Genomic DNA, 24,160 nt, shown 5'->3' on the forward strand with positions numbered 1-24,160 from the left:
AAATTAAATAATAATGACAACTGCTAAGAAAACGAAAATTCATTCTTCAGATTACCCATTCCAAAAAAAGGGGCTTACTAAAAAATACAGACTATTTACCTCACTAATGATGTCCTTGGATCCCATCCCTAGTATGAAAGGAATATAGAACAACTAAGATCCCTGTATTATTCCAAAAAATGATTATCTATATTTTTATCTTAATTGTCCAAAAATAAACTATCAAATTAATTTCTATAATTTATGTATTCTTCATTTAACCGTTTAACGACACATATGGAATAAAATGCACCTTGAGATGATAGATGATAAATTAATTCTAAATGAGAAAAAAAAATGCATTAAGAGTTATTTACCAATCTAGTTTAAAAGTAAATTTGTATGATTTACAAAGAAGTACATAGATAAAATAAAATAAATACTGAATAGTACAAAATACAATATAATATTGAGGAAATTTTCATTTGATACAAAATATATAATAATTATGAGAAGTCGTAAATGCATATACCATAGAATTAAACAGGACTTTCTCCCTGCAGTTTCCCTAATTTTGTCCAAATCATTGTATTTCAATTAATATAAAAATAATAGAATATTGTTAAAATAATTCCACGAATTCGTACTTGTAACAGATACTTGTAATAATGATAAAAGTTAAGCATTTCTCCGTAAAAGTACGTCATGATGAAGCATCAGCTATAGGATTATTTGTTATATGTAATTAGGTATAATACAGGCTTTGGCCCGTTTATAATTTTTTCGTTCCGGGTCTCATTCGTTAATTTTTTTCGATTTATTGTTTTAATTTTTTATCATTGCATATAAATACAATCACGTGATCAATTTTTGTCCAAACTTAGCAGGCTACAGAAAAAAAAAATATCTTTGAGGGATGTCACTTTTGAAGTACTACAAATGACGTAATATTGTCTTTTTTGTCCTCGTAATTTATAGAAACTTTTTCCTTTTTTCAAAATATACATGGATTTTGGGCTTGTTAAAAGAATGAAACCGAAAATCAACATGGTAATCCTGACAATTTGAAGAATGTTTTGGAAGGGAGTGGCTTATAAGATGTGTTGAGGAAGGTGTGGGAGAAGGAAATATGCAGGGCATTGAGAAGGATTACTCTGATTTCAATCCTCAATTCTACTCTGAGTTCAACAAAGGACTCACAATTATAACTCCGCATTAAAACCTTCAGGTTAATCTCTGTCCTTTATGAGTACACGAAATTGTTTTGTCTGGTTTCGTATGTATCAACGATTAGTGATGAAAATTGCATTTGTTTTGGGTATGCTAATAAAAGTAGCATGTAATTTGGAGGAAAGCATTTTTTTCCCCTCATCGGCATCGTTTTTATTTCAAGAATATTTGCGTTCATATATTCAGCAGTTTAGCTATTATGGCAAGGTAGAAAAGGACATTGACAATAATTACTCCGATGTTGATCCTTAGTTATACGCTGAGTACAAAAAAGACCTACATTAATAACTCTGCAAAAAATGTTGAAGGTTGCTATAATAATGGCAAAAGGTTAGGTAAAGAAAAACCATTCTTAGATTACCAATTACGAAATAAAGGAGGCCTAAAAAAACATGCTTTAAATGACTATATTTATGATGTATGCAGAATAATAAAAATTTCCCTCTTAGGGAATTAAATAATAATGGCAACAGCTTAGGAAAAGGAAATTTACTCAGCAGTTTGCCAACTCCAAAAAACAGGCAAGCTAAAAAATGCACTCGATTTTCATGATTAATAATTATTCATAGAGGTTGCGTAGTAATTCAAGATACACTCCGTACCGCTAGGAGACAAAAAAGTATTATATTAGTCAAGGTAACCAGAAATACTTGCTAAATTTAGACAAAAAAGGATCACTTAGTCACTTGGTTTGAAAAAGCTACATAATTCATAAAATATGTTACGTAGTTAAAAACTAAAAAATAACTCTGAGAATATCGAGGTTGAGTGTACCCATCTTTATTTTCAAAAACATCCGTTGATTTTGTTTCTTTATCTCGGAGCCACATTATATATTATATTGTTGTAATATCTCATTTTTCCTGTAAAAAATAAAGACAAAAAATATATATATTTATAAGTTTAAACTAAATAATTTAACAAATCATACTCATGATTGTAAATCCTTCTGTCTTCATCAATTTTACGCAGGTGATTGTCATTGAAACTCTAAAAATAGATATTGAATTGAATTAGTTAACTTTACAATTGAGAAAAGCATAGGATATTTACTTGATACAAAAAATAGTTGCAAAAAGAACCAAAATTTACTTTTTTCAATATACTATTATTTTTGTATTTAGTTGTAATTTTACTCTATGAATTTGTAATTAGTTTTTTTCATATTAAGTCAAGTTTTTGAGAATTTTTGATTATATTTTTTGAGTATTTTTCACCTTTTTCATTAATTTAAGATAACCTTTGATTAAGAAAAATTAAGAAACCTTTAGGAAATTAAATCAATTTTCCGCTAAAATTGTTTGTTAATTTGAAATATAGTTATATATTTGATATGGGATGATTCAATACTATGAATATGCAATTTGAAAGTAAAAAAATCCCTACTTCTTATAAAAGATCTCATAAAAGTGGGAATAACGCCTCGGATTTCCATTTTTTGTTTTACACCGAATGGATTTATTTTGGTCAAGGGTGCATTTAGGATTTTTAAGCTGGAGGTCATTTATTTTTACCCTACCGGTGCTCGTTAGTTGAAACATAAACAATTAGAATTAAATTTACAAAATACTTTTTTTACTTCTAACACATCATCACATTTTGTGTATCACACAAACTTTTTTCCACAAAGAAACGGGAGGGAAAAGGTCAGAAATCGTCTGGTATTTAACAAAATAAGAGAATTGTACATTTTTATATAGTTCATAATATCTAAATCTTTAATAGTATTTTAGTCAATACTCTATAATACTATTGTAGTAAGACCGTAGCTATATATTTGTACTTCTATATATTGCAAAAATTTCTTCATATAGATAATAAAATGACCTTAAAATATATATATGCAAAGAGGGACTATTGTATTTGTTCCTTTTGGAAATAGAATATAAGTATATCATTTATAAGTTATTGCTTCGTTAATTAAAAAAAAAAAAAATAAATTTTGAAATGTTAGAAGGTATCAAGTTAGACTTAGGAATCCCAGCTGACAAAAAATACATGGAGTATTTTTTGTGTTAGCAAGCTAAGATGTCTTTACCTTTAATGTATTACGCAACCTACCATCAAAAGTATATAGAAAAACGGTCTAAAATCAGTTAGTAATTAGCCCATTCTTCCCGACTATAAAACTATTATTCAATCATTCTTTGGAATCATGCAAAGTTTAATAAAAGCGAATTCTTTTATTCAACAATCAAGGTTCAGAATCCTGATTAGAAGAAAACAAGCTGAAAGGTCGACAGTTGACAAAAAAATATTATGACATTTTTTATAGTATGGTTAATTTATGACATTTCCCATATTATAATCTTCAAAACATGACAATACTTTCAGAAATGTAACTGTCATAAGGAAGTTGGGAGTGCGTTTTTTGCTCTTAAAATTATCATGAGTCTTCCTTGTAGGTGTTCCCGACCCATCTGTCTCCTTATAAATTCTGGTAACATCGTAAACAGTTGATTTGAGAAGCTACATATACTCAACAATCTCCTTAGGTATGTGCCAAGCAAAAAGGGACACAATAATTACCGCATAGCTTTCGTTTTCGGAGAACATCTCAAGGATTTTGTATTTATTTAATACATTTTTGTTAGCTGAATAAGATGGGTACACTTTTATAAACATAGATCGCTAGGTTGGAGGAGGGTCATGTAAGGGGGTCTAATTCTATACCCAAAATACCAAGATCTTTTTTTGAGGTGAAGAAGACTAGATAGAAGGTCGAGTTATAAATCAAAAGTGATTGGAGTAAACAATTTTAAGAATAAGGACGTTTTCTATATTTATTCAAAATCGAAAAAGTTATAGTCAAAAAAAAAAAAAAAAAAAAATTGTTGAAATGGCATTTGCGTTTTGTTTTGTTTTTTAAGGTGCAATAAAATGACTATCAATTGGAATATTGTATTTCTACTACAAATAAAGTTTGTAAAAATGTGTCCACAGATTCCTTTGCATATAAATTTAAAACATAAGAATTTATGGTTAAATGAAATATCTGTTTTTTTAAAAATAATTTTTCAATTTTTTCTCTTTTATTCATCAGACGTCAATTTTAAATTGTATGAACCCTCATGGAAATGAGAGGGAGATCAAGAGATGTTTTCTTTAACTTCTCTTGATCCAGTTTTTGGATTTTTGATATACCCTATTCCTCTCTAACATTTCGGACTTGATGACGGCGTAGACAATTGCCCTGGATCACGTTCAAGTGTCATTTTCTCTACTTGTACGCAAGCTAAAGAGCTCATTGGCGCGAGAAACGCCGGATAACTCTTTGCTAGTAAATATATGTAGAATCTAAATATATAATTCTCATAGTTTCTAGAGAATTTAACAAATATATATATGTATATTTGAATACTAGTCAACAAATTCCATGTCTTTGATATTATGTCTTAATAATATTTTCTGTAGTATAACTTCTTAGTCTATTCATCCATAGTTACTCCAACCCGGGCCCCAATAACAAAACCGTGATTACGGACCTGTTAACAAAAAATAAACCTTTTACAATTTTTCACAAAACTGAGTCCGTATGATTCATTATGATTAAATATAAAATGACTCTATTAGTCTAAAATTTCCACATATATTCCTTGGTTACTCCTTCAGAATTAATTATCAATATAGGAAATTATATAAGAGTTTTTGAATAGTTGACCAAATAAGAAATAGATTGAGTAAGACTCGCTTATATAGAAATGATACTTTTAAATAAAATGGATGTACGAGTCTCAAATTTTTTACATATATCCCCTTATGAAAATCAGTAAATATACTTGTTTTAATAGAATATATTTTATTGACAATAGGATGAAGAGATGGAGATTTTAATACTTTTCATAGGTATGTGCTCTAGTAAATCATGAGTATTGTTGACTTCTTTACTTATTCGGCCCAGCCTAGTCTTAGGAATGGTCCTATCGGTCTTAAGGCTTGTCAGTACTAGAATTGACTAAATAAAGAAGAAATACAGTTGGGGGATATCGTCAAGGACCGAACATTATAAGTCTTTAGGACGGATATGTAAGACTGAACTGGGCGGGACTTCAGTTTTCAGTTCTAAATAAAGATAATGTAAATGTATTAATTGAATCTCATTTATATGAATCAATATTATGTAAGATATTAAAAACCTCATAGGTTTTTGTGGTACACGACAAAAAAATTTCGTAGCATCCAGGAAAAATTTAAGGATAAAACTCCGTCATGAAGTTTTTTTTGTTGCATATTTATGAGTTAGTATTTTTTTTGTTGATATGAGTTATATTCCTAAATTTGATTTTAAAATATATGAAGAATATTTTTATGAACATTTTAATTCATTTGAATTGTATGGTTAATTATATCGATCAAAACTTATTACATATACCACTAAAATGACTCCATGATGGGATGAAAAATATATTGTTGATTAACTCGTAAAGTAGGTGTTAATTCTATATAATCTACCACGAGTCAATTATCTAAAATAAATTAAAGTATTCATTTATCTTTTAAATTAAATCTACACTCATTATCAATCAAGCTTATTACATTTTCACAAGCAGAACGAAGGTTCACAGGTGTTGTGGTGATTTGATTAAACAACTATTGGGTTATTATCAATATTTTTTTATCACAGATGAAAACAGTCTAGCTATAGGACTCTGTTCCCTGCTACACTTCCAAAACGATTCAGGATTACCTCAAAGAATACTGTTAGGACTGCATGTGCAGGAATATTGGGCCTCTTAATTCCTCCGCCCTGAATCCGATGGATTATTTTGTCTGGAGCTACATTGATTCAAAGGTTAACATAGGTCCTCACAGTACTAAAAAGTCCCAATGGACTCCATCGTCCTGGAATACAAGAATTTTGCTCAAACTTTAGTTTCCCAGGACTTCACGCGGTTCAACAGCCGAATCAGGGCCGTAATTGAGGTCCACGATATATTTAGTAAGATATATCCTCAATTATTGAATCTCCTGTTCGGTTTTTGTTTTTGAATAAATCTCAAAAGATGCCCATTTTATGTTAATTCTCCATTAGTGAACATACTTTTTTGTACGTAGTTAGTGAACTGCAGTTGAATTAGACATAGACTCAAGATTAAGTTAATTAATTTACTAATCCTTTCCTAAATATTTCATTCATTCATTTTTTACTCGAAAAAAGTATATTAAATTACTAAAAATAATTGCTTGAGTGCAAGACAAGGAAAATAAATATGTACATTATTTCTTAATATTTATATTAACATTGTTATCTGAGGGCCTCAACAAATTATTATTATAGCTAAACAATATAATGCTATTTTTTTTTTAAAACTTGTATGAAATGTTAAATGCTTTAGCTATTTTTAAGTAACATAAAAATACATATTAATTTTGATGAGGTTGAGTGTGATATATAGAATGAAAGCTGATATAATATTAGTAGCAAAGATTATATCTTAATTGAAATAAGGAAAATGAGAAAGAACAATTTAAAAGGGAACTAATTAATCAAATTCCCCAAAACTTGATAAAAAATTACAAAATTTACGAATAATACCATGAGAATACATTTTTACATCAACAAAAAGTATGTTTTAGTCACATACTGAAATGTCCAGAGATAAATTCTATTTTAAACAGACTTGAAGCCTTTTTCAATTTTATAAGATTTGGAGTACAAAGAATCCCATTTCACTAACTAGAGTTTAATTTATAATAGATAGATCGAAAAACCTGGACTTCGTTGTTATACCCTATACAGAGATAATGTACTTTTACCTTAATTTATTTTGCCCCAGGGTATCTTAACCATAACGCCATTCGCCATAAAGCCATTTTATTTCATGGATACTTTCTCCTAAATAAATAATGATAACTATACCTAAAATATCAATGAATATATACTATCGAAATTTCAATATGTAATGAGTTCGAACGAGACAACAAATATTTAATAAAAATAAACAAACAGGACATTGATTCGAACCGGAGAAGTACTAATCATTACTCTATTATTAATTATCATTAGACATGATGGATTCTTTATATTAGAAAAAACTCATGGATTGACAAATCAGCCTTATATGATTTTTGTAAAAAATCATAGTTTTATATAATACATAGAAAGGGAATAACAATTTCAACCAACAATAAACAATAACGAAGTATAAGATTAATTTATTTACATATTAAGGGGAAACATCAAAATGGCTATTAAGGCAAAATGGTTTAACTCTAAATGTCTTTAAGAAAAATAGTTTAAGATATAGGTATCAGGCACCCCTCTTTGTAAATAGGTATTTTGTAGGACTGGTTCGGTATGGGGTTGTACCGAGGTTTGGTTCGGTACGTTTTTACCCTCAATGAAGTTCGTATATATATATAACACAAGTCGAAATATACAGAGTTAGATGTTGAGTTAATATTTAAATACATAAGCATCCTTGTAATCAAGAAATAATCAATGAAAAAATACACCCCAGTTGACAAAAACTCAGTCGTGCTTTCGAGAGATAATTCAAATAAATTTCCCTATGATTTTAAGTTACCTCGCAAGTGCAAGTACATTTGTTTCATCTGAAATAATTTTTTCGACAGCAGGGGATATTTTGAGTGGTAATTGATCTAGTTTATCACTGGAAAATGTAGTAAGCGCTTGGAAAAAAAGTAATATAAATTTATGAATTATTGTATTATATAACCCCTGTATATTTTATAACAATTTTTGTTTTTTAGAGAAGTTAAGTATATTTAGGAATAATTTATTTGTACAGACAATAAATTATTAAAGAATAAAAGATAGAAAAAACTTGTAAAAGTACTTTTAATCTGTTAAAAAACACATTCACTATTATAATGAACCAAACAGTGTACAGTGAAGGGTGTACCACGAATCGTACCGCACATTGGGTTTAGTGTACTTTCCCAGTCTAGTATTTGGATATTTTAAATAACAAGCAATATGGTTGAACATACATATGTTAAACCATGAATATTGCTTAAAAACACTCGGTAGCTTTCTCTCTTTCTTTCTCAAACTCCTTTTCTTTCTATACACACATATTTTGAATTGCATAATAAAACCATGCTCCCTTACTTACACATTCCTTTGTCTTTTATCATATTTTTTATACATATATATATATCCAAGTTTTTGTGGTTTTATTTTAATATAATATATTTTTGGTCCATGTGGGGTCATAAACATTTTTTAAAGTTAAAAAACAAACAGAAAATACTTAGCATGCACTAATAAAGGGAGCATTTAATACTATTGTGTAGCACTCTGTAGAAAAAAAAAATATTAAAAGTATCATTTAAAAAAAGGATTCATTTTTTGTGGTTGTTGAATTTATTGGTTTAGAAAAAGGAGAAATGATTATAGTAGAACGTTCTGTCAAACTGAAAGAAACGTTGAGTAATATCCATTCCAAAATGGAAATGATGTAACATCTTATAAATATATAATATATTTGAAGAAAAGTTTCCCATTTATTACTTGATCACTTTGGAAATCCTTTGCATCTCATTATTATATCTTGTTTAGAAATCAATACCAATTTGCTTGGCGAAAAAAATAATACATATATCCGAAGATATAGTATTAATATGATACTGGAGAATGTTAGTGCATTTTTTTATCTTCTTAATTGTCTTAGAAGCCGAAAAATGTCATTTGAACGTGACCAACGAATTTTGGTCCCTGCACTTTTGGAGGCTGACAAGAAACCAACTGAGATTGTCATTTTACCATGGATCCAGACCAACTACTTGCACATGAACGTGATGTTCCAGCTAGAGTGTGCACCAGCACATGTCCAAAAAGGCCCAGAAGGGGTTAGAGGACAACTTGCCTTTCTGTCCAAAGAAAATGTGGCAGATACCAACCTATTGGACTTCACTTTTTGGTTGCATGTCGAGTCCAAGGCCTGCACCGTCCGTCACACAAATATCAACAACCTCAAGGGCACCGTCAACCAGCACTGGGATGCCATGTCTGAGGACTACAACCTCAATGAGTGCAAGGCCTTCTGTGGACAACTGAAAGCCACCATTGCTGCCAAGGGGGTCTACATGGATGATTAAGGTAGCCAAGACATCATATTAGTTATTTTATTTTTTATTGACATACTCTATTACTAAAATGGTTGCTGAAATACATCTTGATAAAGTTTTAGATTGAAAGAGTAAAAAAAGTTTGTCGCATCCGGTGTATTATTAAAGTTAAAAATTTATATTTATTCAATCCCTAATAAATAAGAGGCATACAAAAACTATCTCTAGTTGATTAATAATTGATTGATTTCATTTTGAGGATGCTCAAAAAGTTGGCTCAAACCGCCGTTAGAACCGTCGTAAGAAGAATAAAAACAATGGCCCCATTAAAAAGAACGAAATTTTTTAAAGAATCGAAGGATTCAAACAATCAATGATTGGGATTCAATAGTCTATGCGAATGGATCAACACATTTAGATTGAATGTGCTGGAGTTCCTATATACCCGATCGTTTTTTTCCTATCCTAAGGTCGTCTCTGAGTCTATAATTATGAAGATGTGTTAATCAATAGAGTAGTCTCGTATTTTACTACATAGTATTGCATCATATATATCATGAAATATTTTTATCATTATTTTGATTAAGTATCCGTTCAGCAAAGTGGCCATTTGGCAATAAGGGTTTCGCCAAAATGTTCTAGAACAACTGATTTATCGATAAGTACATATTTACAATGAAAATTATTACATGTTATATTATTATGTTATAGTTTTCATAACGCATTATTAAATCTTCCTGAAAAATGTTTTTCTTACCGTGTGATTACTGGTACCCTTGAAGTGTCAGTTATTTAAGTAATGAAACACTTTTCTACTTTTACAGATACGAAAAAATACAAAATTGCACCTCTGATATGGATGTAGAGCACCACGGCCAATAAATATATTATACACTTGCAGCAGAATTAGGAGTAATTTTGAAAAGCCATTAGAAAGTGAGTTTTTTTTTTTTTTGTCTTCACATCAAAATCTAAGCTAATACAGTATGCAGAGGTCATAATACTGCAGTATTTTTTTTAAAAAGTAATCAAGCAAATAAAATAGAAATTTGTACATCTATTTTAGAAATAATAAGAAATTATACTGAACTAGGGTTTGGGTTTCTTTTGCTTTATTTTTTCCGATCATTTGCTTGTGTGTGAATAATTTACCTAAATTTTATTGTATTTTTTATATTTTTACTATTAATATATAGTTATTATTTGAGTACCAGAATCAAATGATGCGGGGGAAGAAATAAAAAGAAGATAAGTACATATTTATCAAAGTTGATAGAAATACAAGGTTAAACCATCCTGTAACTGGGCTTGCAAGAAATTTTCAATTTGATGTACCGTGCTGACTGCTAGGTAAGACAGAAAGATTTTGACGTCATAGATTATAACAGTGGTCCTCTAACAGCTATAGTCAAGAAAGGCGGTACGTATCTACTCCTGCAAAAAGTTATACTCCATGGCATTACTATACAAAAGCTTGATGGAGGTCAAACATCAGTTGGAAAAGAAAAATGGTGTAACTTTGTATTTCTATTAACATTTATGCTTATAAGTAAATTTTAATGAGGCATTATATGACAATAATACAAAATATGATATTTAGTACTTCATAATTTGTAGTAGGTAGAATTACATATTTAAATAAATTTTCAATAGCCTTTTATTAATTGCATTTCTAGGCGGTGTCATCGGGTATTTTGTTGGTGTAAAAAAAAATTATAAGAATAAAAAATCCTTTTTCCTATAAGAAACTTGTCATTCCAAATCAAATCACCACAAAAATGCAATTTTCAATTGACTACCTCATAACTTGATGAGATTTTGAGGTTTTTTCTAAAATTACAAAAATAGGCGTACATTTCTAGATTAAAAATGATCTGTTTGAAAAGTACATCGTATTTGTTTTATATCAACTGTCCATGTTGACAAGTTGGACCAAAAATTTAAATGAATGATATACTGTACTTCTGGGTACGAGGATTATTCAATGATTGAATGACCAATAGATGATGAAAATATTAAGTGTGTAATTTTTGGGTATTTTAATATCAAAAACTAGAATATAAGTATTCTGTGGCACATATTCATTTCAAATGATCACATTTATATTCCTCATAATCCATATTAACGTTGTAGTTTCAATAGATCAAAACCAATTAGTAGTATCAATTCATAATTGGTAATTGACTCACAAATCTTAAAATGCATTTTAAGACAAATAAATTGCAAACTTGTACAATGTTTCTATGTATGTTGCAACTGGTACAGACATTGCAACTTGTATAAAACAGGGTCCATTGAAATTCTTGTTAAATTAACTTTAAATAGTATAATTATATGTAAGGTTGCAAGATATTATGTTTCAATTCTAGTTTGGTCGAAACTAGATTTAAAAAAACCAGTTTTGAATAAAATAACAGTTTTGTCAATCACAATTGAAGCCAAGAGAGAGGCTATAACCAAGGAGTACCGGAAGGGCAAATCTCGACCAGCCATCTTGATGAACCTGAAAAGCCTGGAGGTCAACCCCATGCTCATCAAGAGAACCATTGAGAGGTACAAGGAGACTCAATTTATTAAGAGCAGATCCATATCAGACAGCCCAAGGTCAAAAAGGACCTCTGGAGTCGTCAAGCCACTCAAGGCAAGAATTGCAAGAAATCCCAGGATGAACCTTGCCAAGATGGCCAAGGATTTTAACATGGGTGCAACAAAAATGAGGGACCTTATCCGAAATGTCGTTGGAATGTATCCCTACAAATTGAAGAGGCAACATCACCTGTCAATCAAGGTTTAGGCTAAAACACTTCAGATAAGCAATGCAATCTTCAGAAGCTGAGGACTCACACGGCTTCCAACATTGTGTTCAGTAATGAGAAGATCTGAGAAACTTGAGACAGTCTATATCATTAAGGTATGTTTTCACTTTGAGACTGTTTGAAGCTTAGTATGACACCTAAAGGGTGTCGTATTGAATAAAATATGAGTTTCTGTTTTTGTTCGATATGTTAAAATAAATATTTTAAGAGACCAAAATTGATATTTTGTATTAATCTAAAGTGTTTCAAAATTAATTTTACAGTTACTAATTAAGTAAGCATATGCTATAAGAAGCTTTTGACGGTCGTTCAAGTTAGCCACTTGCCAATATGGCTAGTCAAAAAAAAATTAAAATACTATCCCAGTGAAAAATAAAACTAATCTAGATTACCACAAGTATCTACACGGTCGGGACACCCTCTTTGAGAAACGCTGACCTAAATAGTATCGTATTTTATTCTTCTTTAATTATTAAGTACTTGATTTATGCACTTTTTAAAGGTGCCTTGACAGAAAAAAGTTTGAGAAACGCTGAACTAGATCATCATGACGGTTGTTTGCAATAAAAGTAATGGTAAAAAAAAAACATATTCATTGAGATATTTAATGCTCAAATTAGTTTGAATACTGAAGTGTTTAAATATGCCCATCGGCACTAGTGGCTTCAAATACAGAATTACGTACCTAAAAGGGCTAGATACAGGCTATCCTGTTCTAGAACAATAATTAGTTTTTTACTGCCTACGGGCTAGCGTGGTTGTCGAGTACTGGTAATAGGGCGGGCTTCAATTTCAATTTATACATTTGTTTCTCAAAGAAAAACCACTCCTATCTTGTATACATCTATGATACATGAAATTAAAAATATTATATTTTTAATTAAGGAAAAGAGGGACCATTTCATATTTTGTAATTACAATTCTACTGGCGTCCACATTTTATCATAATCATCTCTTTCCTACATTTATATGTACATTATATAGTCCTACACAATTTAATGTGCTCCTTGTGGACATGAATGCTGAATAATAGTTATAATAAGTAACACATTGCAAATAACCTGATTTTGAATATGATGAAGGATCCTTAATTAGGAAGAAGTAAGTCCATTTTTTTATTCACTTGACACTTGAGGAAGTAATTTCTTCGGAATCCATGCTTTGATCATTTATATTGTTATTGGCTGCCTTTTTCCGAGATTCTTTCTTGACCTCTGGCTTACTACCATTGTTTATCTCTGACAGTGATCGGGTTGAGTTGTTAAGGATGGAATGGCGAAGCATTGACTTGTAATAAAAAATATAGACAGTGATATTATTAATAAAGATCGATACTTATCTACAGAGTTCATCCAAGCAAAAAAGCTTGATTTTAATTTAGTATATGATCTTAATTTATCATAAATTATACAAATTGTATGTAAACATTTAATTGCAGACAGGATTGTAAATACATTAATGTTGAAAATATGAGCTACTTATATGTATAATAGTGCGAATTGATACCCAAACAAATCTTAAATTTAAAAAAAGCAACATTCATTTTTTTTAAAATAAAGTAATTCCTTTTCTTTTTTTCATTTTAAATATGAATTGATCTAAACACCTAATAGATTTTCATCATTTTTACCAACCTTTTTTATTTAATTACTAGGAAAGGGTTACCCGGGCAAAGATGAAGCTGATATCAGTTAACAATGTTGAGTAAAAAATTGACAAGTTATTTCGAAAATACTTATATATACTAATAAAGTTAATATGAATGCTTTGTGGTTGTCGATAAATTATCTAACTATGATAATAACTATGGGGAGGAAATATGCTTTACTTGTTACTAAATAAATATACTTAATCAATCCTACTATAAGTAAGGTAATTCACAAAGTCTCATCACAGCACCCCCCACCCTCTTATCATTGGCTCTTGTAACCTTAGAAGTTAGAACTATTATTATGAATTTAAAAAAAGAAAAGAAATGATATAAACTTAAAATAATAAACCAACATATCTCCATAAAAAAGAGTTGTCTTCGTGAAAATTCCATCTTTTATTATTGTAAAGAAAGTGACAAATCTAAAATCCCAAAGAAATTGCAAAAACTGCTTTGCAAAACATTTTATATCTATCAGCAAATTTTGTACTTGCAAAAACAAAAAAGTTACGGACAATTATATTCTCGAAAAAATTACCCGTGATAACTGTTTCATTTTGCAAGTATTGCAAAAATGATTTAATAAAATATTCTTGAAATTTACAATACGTAGTTTTTAAGTTGGACACTAAAATTGTATGCACAAAATCCATGTTTTATGGTATTTCTTCTTAAAAGTTGAAAATTGACGTTTGATACAAAAAAAAAGACACAAAATGAAAAAAAAAAAGAAAAATTATTCAGAAAATGACAGATATTTCAGTTCAACATCAATTTTTATGTGCCAAATTTATACACAAAGAAGTCTCCAGACAAATTTGGATAAACTTTATTCAATTTACGAATCCAATATCTCATTGGAAGTTCTTTTTTTTATCATAACTTTTTTTGATTTTTAATAAATTTCAAAAACGTAGTTATTTGTATAGTTTTTTTTTTTTAACACCAATCACTTTTTGGTTAATAACTCAATCTCTGATCTAGTATCCTTGTGCTCCAAAAGACAGTTACGATAATAACCGTGATTCAAATAAGTTAAGCTAATTTTTAAGTTAATGAGTTAAATATAAATTACAGTGGAAACAAATTAAATGGCAAATTTTCAATAATTTTGATTAGTTTGCTTACGACCAAAAGTCTCAGGATGGGTAATATGTATTTGGACGAGTAACAATTATTCAGGCGAATAACGAGTTTAACGGTGAGTAACGAATATTGAGGCGAGTAACGAGTATACAAGCGAATAATGATTATTCAGGGGACTTACGAGTTTAGCATGTAATTCCTAGAGTGTTTTTTAGAACCTCGAAAATATTTGAATAGCAAAATTCAGCCCGCAGCATATCACTAGTAAATATTAATAGATTTCAATTAGGGTTGGATTAGTCCATGTTCTAATTTCTCAATCAGTCTCCCACCCTTTTCAGCCTTTTTTTTTATCGGTCCGATCTTTTTTACCATTCAATAGTCCTGAAGACTGATTATTCGGTCCTTCAGCCTTACCTTCCTAGATATCTTCTTTTTTTTCTTTCACTCATAGCTAGGATTAAATAATATAAAACTGAAGAAAATAATGAATGATAGGTAAAATGTATAATATAGACGTTCTAGTCACACACTTCCTACTTTAAATTTCAGATATTGGGTATTGTATGACGAAACTTCAACCAATGTAATGGCATGCTTAGTAACTACGTCATTTCAGTAGTTGGACTTACCATCAAAAATACCAATAAAGACCGGTCCTAAGACATACAAATTTTATTAGGACCGGACTGGTAAAAATTCAGTTTTTAAGCCGATCCAACACTAATTTCAATGAAACTATACGGATATACGAGGAGATAACCAACAGAAAATGCAAATAAACAGACAGAAGCCAAACTACTGGACTTAGAAAAAACCTTTCTTATACAATATTTTTGAACATAATCTCCATTTCTCTGGCTCTCTGGATTTCTGCTTGTTCCAGCACTCCCCATGATTGTTCTTTTTGCCCTGAAATTTTTCATAAAACTAGGCATCACCTTATATAAATAGCATGAATTCAAATTAGTTCCAAGTGGGACATAATGCTGGTAGATAAGTCCCTTTTTATTTCAACCAAGTGACTGCCTCTTCTGGGTATTATGTATACACCTTGAGCCGTTTGATAACCACATTGTTGGCTCTCTTTTTTTGTTTTTGGGGTATGGAAAGAACACATTGGTTTATATACATACTGACAATAGAGTCAAGAAATGCCTTCCTTTCTCAAAATAATACTTTTTAAAATCCTTTGCACATCGAATTATCTCCATTTTGTAAGGTTCTACAAGAAATTCATTCGTATTTGTGTTGTATAGTACCTTGTAAGTCATACGCAGTACCAAAAAAAAAAAAAAGAAGCGAAGTCTTTGGTGCAAAGTCGATTTATCATCCTCCTCCTAATATGTATGTTACGATATTTGCAAGTGTAAAAACCCACAATATAGCAAGTGCAATTAGGGATATTTAATTAGTTGGAGCGGCTTTGCTATACAATATACTATATATATATATTAGTATTTGTACAAGGGTATTTGAAAGGAATCATTTTTTCATTGTGAATTTAGGAATGTATCCTATGAATATGGACTTAAATAATAACTATTTTATTCGAATATTCATAAATACGTCTCGTACATAAAGCTAAATAAGATTCATTAACTTTTACTTTGCAAAAATAAATATATATAATATTTGAGAAAAAAGTTACCATTGTTAAGTAAATTTGATTTTACAGGGTATACTTAAACTTTACTTACATCAACCATTTATTAAGAATCAGATTTACTTTATAAATATGTCAATTAATATCTGAAAAAAATAAATATTACATTACATTGTATATATAAATATATTCATTCAAATATTATTTCTGTGCCCTTCAAATACATATTTTTACCGTATTGCGTGCCTGAAAGAATGTTTGAATTCCTGACATTGATAGTTTTTTGTTATTCTAATTATAAAAATGCTTAAATAGTTGATCGCCTTGTCATAAAATTAATTTTTTTACTTGTGACACAGTACTAACGATTTGCTTATAATTGCTTTTAAGTAAATAAAAGTTAGAAAAGAAGACAAAATTATAGAGTGTTCCCATTAGGTAGTGGTTGACCTTCCAGAGCGTAGTGCATCTTTAATATCTAAATTAATGGAACAGAATCAACCAACCCAAATTGCATGTAATTGGCTGTTACAGTACGAAGAAAATAAACACTCTTCACATTTTCAGCCGCCTGGCTAGCGTTTTCTTTTTGCTGCTGTTCATCTTTGATGTCAGCTCAAACAATACTCTGTCAAACAATTACAAAACTGTGTAGTAAGTTTACCTAATATGAAATCTTATCTTTTTAACACTATCTAACATTAACCAATTTAACTTATACAACGAGCTACAAACATTACCTAAGCAAAGCGAAAGGCATTGTAGAGATAGAGATAAATTAAAAGAGCATAAATTTTATAAAGTTTTACCATGAACGAAGGTGGTTTGAAACTTTTTGTAATAATTCCAAAGTTCTTATTGATCTTCCTTATCATATAGCGTGTATACGTCTTAGATCTCAGATGACGAAATTTGTAAATTACTAAGTCTAAATAATCTTCTACTACCCTAAGACCTTACAAAGAATAATAAATTGCATGTATTGACCAAAAATATAAACTTAATACAAAACAAAGACCTTTCGAACAAACATATTTTTCATGAAATAAACAATCATCTGGAGAACAATAACGGAAGAACGAAGGCAGAGAGTAACAAGTTTGCGGAACTGAATACTCTGGTAATTATAAAGGAGTGAATGATGTGATAAGGTACTAAAATATCTTGCATTGCACTATGAAATAGCAAAGATATTTTTCCAAGTTACTTACATCATATCAAAAATTGGGTTAGGTTTTGTATTTATATATTTTAATTTGGAATTCTCACCACTGATTGTGAGAGTGTTTGAGGCTCTAAATTTTAAAAACAGAAAATATGTATGGAATATCTTCGGCCATACCCTACAATAATGATAGATGATGACTTGAAAATATAGTAATAAAAGCTATACAAAGACATATTAAAGGTCTGCATACCGAATGTCATATAAAAAAAATGATGTTGAGATCAACAAAACATGTCTTTGAGTTGTGAAGAAATATGTGTGGAAAATTGATAGAATGAAAAATACTAGTATCAATTGTCGGGTTTGAACGACTATAAGAAGAAATGGCTTTTGTTTAGCCCATCTGGAGTGGTAATAGAAATTCAATTTGCCAAACTGTATTGTCAGTTATAAAATTGACTTTAACCCTCCCTGAGTGAATATTCTTTTTATAAGGCAGTTTGTGAACAGGGTAAATAAGAAACTCTTACAATAAAACATATTTAATTACATAATAAAAGTGGAAAGATTATAATAATACCTTCATTTTAAATTTTGTATCACGTTCTTAGCTATCAAATCAATTTTGCAGTCATCCTTCGCGCTGCCTTCACAAGGAAGGTAGGATTTAGTAGTTTTCAATTCTAATTGGCTTAAAATTAGAAGCTGCTACATGTTCCTCCAGCTAAGCGCACAGCCAATTGGGGGAGTGAAGGAGAGATTCTCCCCCTAGTGAAAAGAGAAGAATAGGGGCAACTATGTTATTAATATATTCCTCCCTGTGTTTTACTGTGAATTGTTTATTTTTCCCCTTGACTGCTCTTTCCCTATAGTCCTTTAGGAAAAACAAAGAAACGACTTTTAAGAAAATAGAATAGTCAATTAAATGCACAAAACCTCGATTTCAAATGGTTAAAAATATACAAATAAATCCTAAACTTGAGTAAGAAAATTTTGAAAACTTATTTTTTATTTATTTGAAAGCCACATAAAATGTTAAATAATAATTCATAACGAAAGCATTCGTTCTTGATCACAAACTGTAGACGGGAACTGAATGCCTGTCACGCTCTTGTTACCTCTTGCAGATCCAGGTCTTTCATTGTCTTGACGATTGAGGTCGTAAAGACCTAAATTGAAGCATGATTATTATTGCAGGGCATCTTCTTTACCCTGCCCCACAGGCTAAAATCACAGGGATGAAGGTACGGGGTTTTGGCTGGCCCATAGAATCGCCGAAAATTGGGTACATTTTGTCCTAAGAACTCTTGTACAATCTTGGCCTTATGAGCAGGGACTGAGCATTGCTGGAATGCATTTAACTTCCAATTAATACATGGTATTACCACGTTCTTGAGGACGTCTTTGTAGACCTGCTTGGTCACCTTCTCACCCTTATAGAAGATGTAGAGGACATAACATGTCCCTCCGGGATAATGAACGCCAGGACCATACCTAAAGCCGGATTCTTTGATTTCATGACTAGGAAGACATCATCAGGATCCAAAAAGCTCCATCTATTGTTTCTACGATTATGCTTGGCGTTAATGGTGAAGATTTCCTCGTTCGACAAGAAAAACATGCACTTAATCAGCATTGTTCTTTATTTAGTTAATATGAATCTTGCCTTTATTAATTCTGTCTGCCATATTTTTCGAGGCTCTGACCCTATACAGGTAGCCCAGGTCGACTCTGATGGCATTGTTGATGGTTCCTTTGCTCATGTTACGGTCCTTGGTTAGCCTAGCGTTTGCTTGTCTAAATGAGGGGCATCTATGAATCTTTTCGCACATATTTTCACAATTCTTGTTTAATAAGGTGCTCTCTCAGGGTTTCCCTGTCCATCAAATCACGTCATAAACTGTTGATTTTTGATATTTGAAGAAGGAAATTATCTCCTCTACGGAGTGTGTTGTGCGGCAAGCTTTGATGATGGAAATTTTCCTAACTTTTTCCATGCTTGACGACGAGAGAGTAGAAAAAACTGTCCATAAATTTGACAGCTAACACATTTAGCTTGTGGCAAGTTTTAAATTTTTTATGCAATAGCCTCTACAAGTCTCATGATTAGCTGTTAAAATTATTCCGGATTTACCTTGCCCTCCCTGTAATACAGGGCCTGTATTTTGCACGATCGGCAAAGGAACTTATAAGACTGTTTTCAACAAAGTTATTGACCGAGGAGTATGTGAGTTTTAAATAGATTTAGAAAATTATAATTATGTGTAACACTATATTTTACTTTAACAAGATTTTATCCAGAGTAAAAATGAATAATTTTTATCTGTCTGTTTCAAATGCTTAACTGACTTTATATAGTGGCTCAATTTAACAAGAAGTTATGTTTAATGGAATCTATTTATCAGAGGGATTCTTAATCAATATCTTTAATTAATTCATTTTTGTTAATTTATTTACCAATATATATAACACATAAAATTTTATTTTTCGATTTATTATCAATATAAAATGTATTCTATAAATATTGACATTAAATTAGTAAATATTAGGTTCCGTGAAGTACAAAAACTTTTTGGAGCTAGGAAATGTTTTTGTTCTTTTGAATAATTGATAACATCTGCATATTTACTCATTAAAAGTTTGATAATCAGTTATTCACATTTAATAACTTCTAGAATTTATTAAATTTTTTACTGAAGCAACTTTTTAACATTTTAGAAGATAAATCATAAAGTTTAATTGCATAGATAATGATATGTACACATGAAAAGTCCAATACAACGTGTCCCAGCGAATTTGTCAATGACATTTTCGTAAGTTTTCATTAGCTTTCTAAATAATTTACCTTTTTTTTCTCCTGAAAATTAACTTGTAGAGCAATAAAAAAACAAATAGTTATTTTGAAACAAATTTATTAATCCAACCAAAGCCAACTGATTTTCAGTCCAAAAAAAAATAATTTGTGAGTGCTTCTTGACGCCAGAATGAATTAAGACACTCATTTTCGTATCGCCCCTTTCTCTACGGGTCTCATTATTACGACTAAAGTGTAAAAAAAGGAGTGTGAATAAACGTGGCAAATTTCTGGCCTTGGTCAATGAGGTCTCTGTTCTCGGTACACTGCAATCCTCTCCAAAAGAGTCTTGGAACGGAAGAGATGGATTTTTTCGTTGCTGGTGTCAAAAGTGGCATCTCCACACTCAGAAGGTTTTCCCATCCATTTTTGTATATCTCTCTGGATAGTCTGGTGCAAAAACCCGAAATGTCTTGCATGGACACTCATGGACTTGTGGGGGTTGGCCTGGGCTCTTTTTCTAACTCCTCCAGGTCCAGTTTGGTCTTTTTGACGGAACCCTTATTTCCCTCCCGTGTTTTGGAATTGCTGACAGCGTAGACGATGGTCCTGAAGACGCCCGTCTGCTTTAAGTGCACTAATAGAAATTCATCAATGCATTTCATCTGTCATTTTCTCGAATTCCACGTAAACTAAAGAGCTCAGCTTGGTTCTGTTTTGTTTATGCTTTAATATATCAAAATATTAATAAATTGCAATCAGTTAGTTTTAATTTATTATTGAATTGGTAAGTGTCCGATTTCAATGGAACACCCGGTATCACCATAAGAATTAGTACTGTCAAATTGAATTTGCCATAATATGATGAGTCATAATTATCAAATTATATATTATGTTCTTTATCAGTTAGAATATTCTCGTGGGTATTAAAATAATAATGTATTAATATTAAATTAATTAATTATTTCGGAGGAGACTGGAGATAGTTGTAACACATTTTACTCAATTACTCTGAACTAGTTTTACTTAGACTCTCACAATTTTAAATGAGCATACCTATGTATGGTTAACCCAGTGTGAAAACATACCAACAGGCAATATATAAAAAATCGTGACCGGTGATTTCATTCCCACTTTGAAGGGGGATATTTAGTGATGTCATAGGGTTTATGTTTATGAACTAGTCAGTAGTTTTTGTGTAGGGATGTAAAGGGAGTCCCAGCATGATCCTCAGAACGATAATGATAGTTGTAGGACTCAATCCAGAGCTGAACTTGAAGCAAGGAAGAGTAAATGATACTGGAGAAGGGAGTGCTTTTGTTTACGTAGATTTGAACTGTGAAAAGTGGAAAGAAAAGAAAAGGGAATGATGAAATTGATTATTGTGGATTGATGTGATGGTGTGGGAGGGAGTAGCTTTAGACTTTCAAGAAGAGAAACAGTAATTTCTGAGACTCAGTTCTAATTCCCAAGGTATGAACAATATTGACGGATAGACATTTCATACCTACTCACTTTTAAAGAATGATAATGATGTCATTTCTAATTAACTAGCACCATAAAAAATGGTTTAACTTGTTGGAGGCAAAAAATTGATGAAGATTTTTATTCAGCCATTTTTTTTTTTTTTTTTTTTTTTTTTTGACAAAATTCAATATTTTCAATATATCTGAAGAAACAATTTACTAACAGCAATGTGCTATAAATCTATTCTGTGTGAGAACATGCTATAAATTTTTTTATTACTAACAATATTTTACTTCAATAAGTTAATGTACTTGTCTACAACAGCGTTTTTAGTCAACGGTATCATCTTTTAGTATAAACAAATATATATTTGTATATCCTTTAAATGTATTCTTTCTTATATAATTCAAACCAGATAGCACAGTTTAAAATATTTTGCATGGAAAAAAAGTACCATCTGGTAAGGTCATTTTTTAAATGTGGTGTTAATAACAATTATAAATAATTAAAAGTTTTCAGTCTAGTGACTAGATTATGCTTGTGAGGATAGCAAAATTTGAATATACTAGCTTCAATATTGGAAAAAATATAGTTGCTCAAATATTAAGTTCTAAATATCTCAGTTCAAGCTTTTGTCCAAATATAATGTTTTTGATCTTGGTCAACGATATGTCCGGTAAAAAAAGTTTTTTTCAAAATAATCTCTCTTTTGTAAAGATTATTAATATAATTGAGAATTCCAATTATTTCTGATGCCCTGCTTGAAATGATTCCTATCTTTTCATGATTTAGGATCAGCTTCTAAAATTAATACATTTCATAAAATATATTGTGTTATCTGTGACTGATTCTTTTCAATTTTCATGCACATCTTTTTCATAGAACTGTTATTCCTCTCTATTATTTACTTTTAAAGAGCTCAGCACTTTTAGATTACGAACTTACTCGACCATCAAAAAATGGCATTTAACTAAATTTTCACAGGAACATTTTTATAAGACACAACTTTTTGTTTTATTTTATTAAAATTGGCTAAATAGATGTTTTTCCTCAAAAAAAGTTAATTAAGGGTAAAGTCATCAAAATTGTCAATTATTTTGTACATCTAAGAAAAAAAAGTTTTTTCAATTTCTGTAGATATCGCTGATCGGCTGTGATAGCCAGTCATTTTCATTTCAATGATTTTTAACGTTCTTTCAGACACATAAAAAATGATTTTTTCATAAACATTTGTATAATAAAATTAATAGAACTTAACTAAATGTGTTACTTTTACTAACAAGCTTTAATGTATACGGATGATATTAGGACAAAAAAAAAAATTTTTTCTCTAAAAATGTCAAAATTTAAAACTTGCTGGCCGTTCAGCTACCTCTAAATATTCATAGAATTTTTCAAACTTTATTAATCGTATTGTTTTATCTAAAGGAACGCATTTGAAACCCTCAAATTTTTACTTTTTCACAAAAACTGAAATAATTGGTACCCTAATACAAACAAATAAAGAGTTGAACCGGTACGAATTACACTTTACCGCGTCATTATAATACTTTACGAGAGGATAGACCGTCCTCTTTAAATCAGGAAAAAAACTTTATGCACTTTTGTATATTTTGTACAACTTAAACGGTGTAATATACAACGTTTTTTTGGCTAAAGCGGTTGGGTGCCCTACCGGATTCGTACAAAATATCTTAATAGGTATTGAGCAGGATGGTGAGAACCAATTGACTATGATTTCCTTGAAGTTTCAACCCTGGAAGTTGACAAAACCGTCTAAAGTCTGGCTTTGTTTAAGAAAATCAACAACAAAATGAAGGATAATCCGTGACAATCGCTGAACCAATCCATGTAGCGTCCAATTCAACTATCTCTCATGTCATACAAGAAGACTTGCAGTACCACAACTATGCATACCGCAAAGGGACAGCTTCGTAGAATATGATGTACGTCCAGCTGTGGTCTTGGCCTCCTAACTCTCCAGATTTGAACCCTTTAGACTATTTTGTTTGCGCTATGTTGAACGGGTTTCCAATGAAAGTGCCCACAGTATAACATGATCCCTGAGAGATGGGATAAGAAGGGCATTCTGGACTTTACCCACTGCGATGGTCAGGAAAACAGCGAAACATTTGCGAACCAATTTAAATAAAATCGGCGAAAAAGTAAAGTCAGAGCAGCGCTTTCCTATTCAGCATTGTACCACAAGAATATTCATTTTCTTTTGGTAGGTAATACTACAAAATTAAAGAGATTTTCAAAATAGGATCTTGTATGTGAATACTTTTTTCAAACCTTTCTATGGATTTACATCCCTTTAAATAGAATC

At 30.5% G+C, this 24,160-nt stretch overlaps 1 protein-coding gene across 2 annotated transcripts in view; it reads right to left on the minus strand.

Moving 5' to 3' along the window:
* Nucleotides 1-227: 227 nt before the first annotated feature.
* Nucleotides 228-24,160, minus strand: part of LOC121124677 (protein tipE) — a 45,077-nt gene continuing 21,144 nt past the window's right edge. The window contains exons 3-5 of one of the 2 annotated variants that reach the window (XM_040719859.2): nt 13,121-13,346; nt 2,141-2,197; nt 228-2,072 (exon numbers count right to left, since the gene is read on the minus strand). In XM_040719859.2, the coding sequence (XP_040575793.1) occupies nt 13,179-13,346 (168 nt within the window). In that variant the 3' untranslated portion in view covers nt 228-2,072; nt 2,141-2,197; nt 13,121-13,178. Of the gene's footprint in view, nt 2,073-2,140; nt 2,198-4,268; nt 4,695-13,108; nt 13,347-24,160 lie in introns of those variants that run through there. The other variant, XM_071891132.1, reaches the window with a different exon arrangement.

Source organism: Lepeophtheirus salmonis, chromosome 9, assembly GCF_016086655.4.
Source record: "Lepeophtheirus salmonis chromosome 9, UVic_Lsal_1.4, whole genome shotgun sequence".
Lineage (NCBI taxonomy): Eukaryota > Metazoa > Arthropoda > Copepoda > Siphonostomatoida > Caligidae > Lepeophtheirus > Lepeophtheirus salmonis.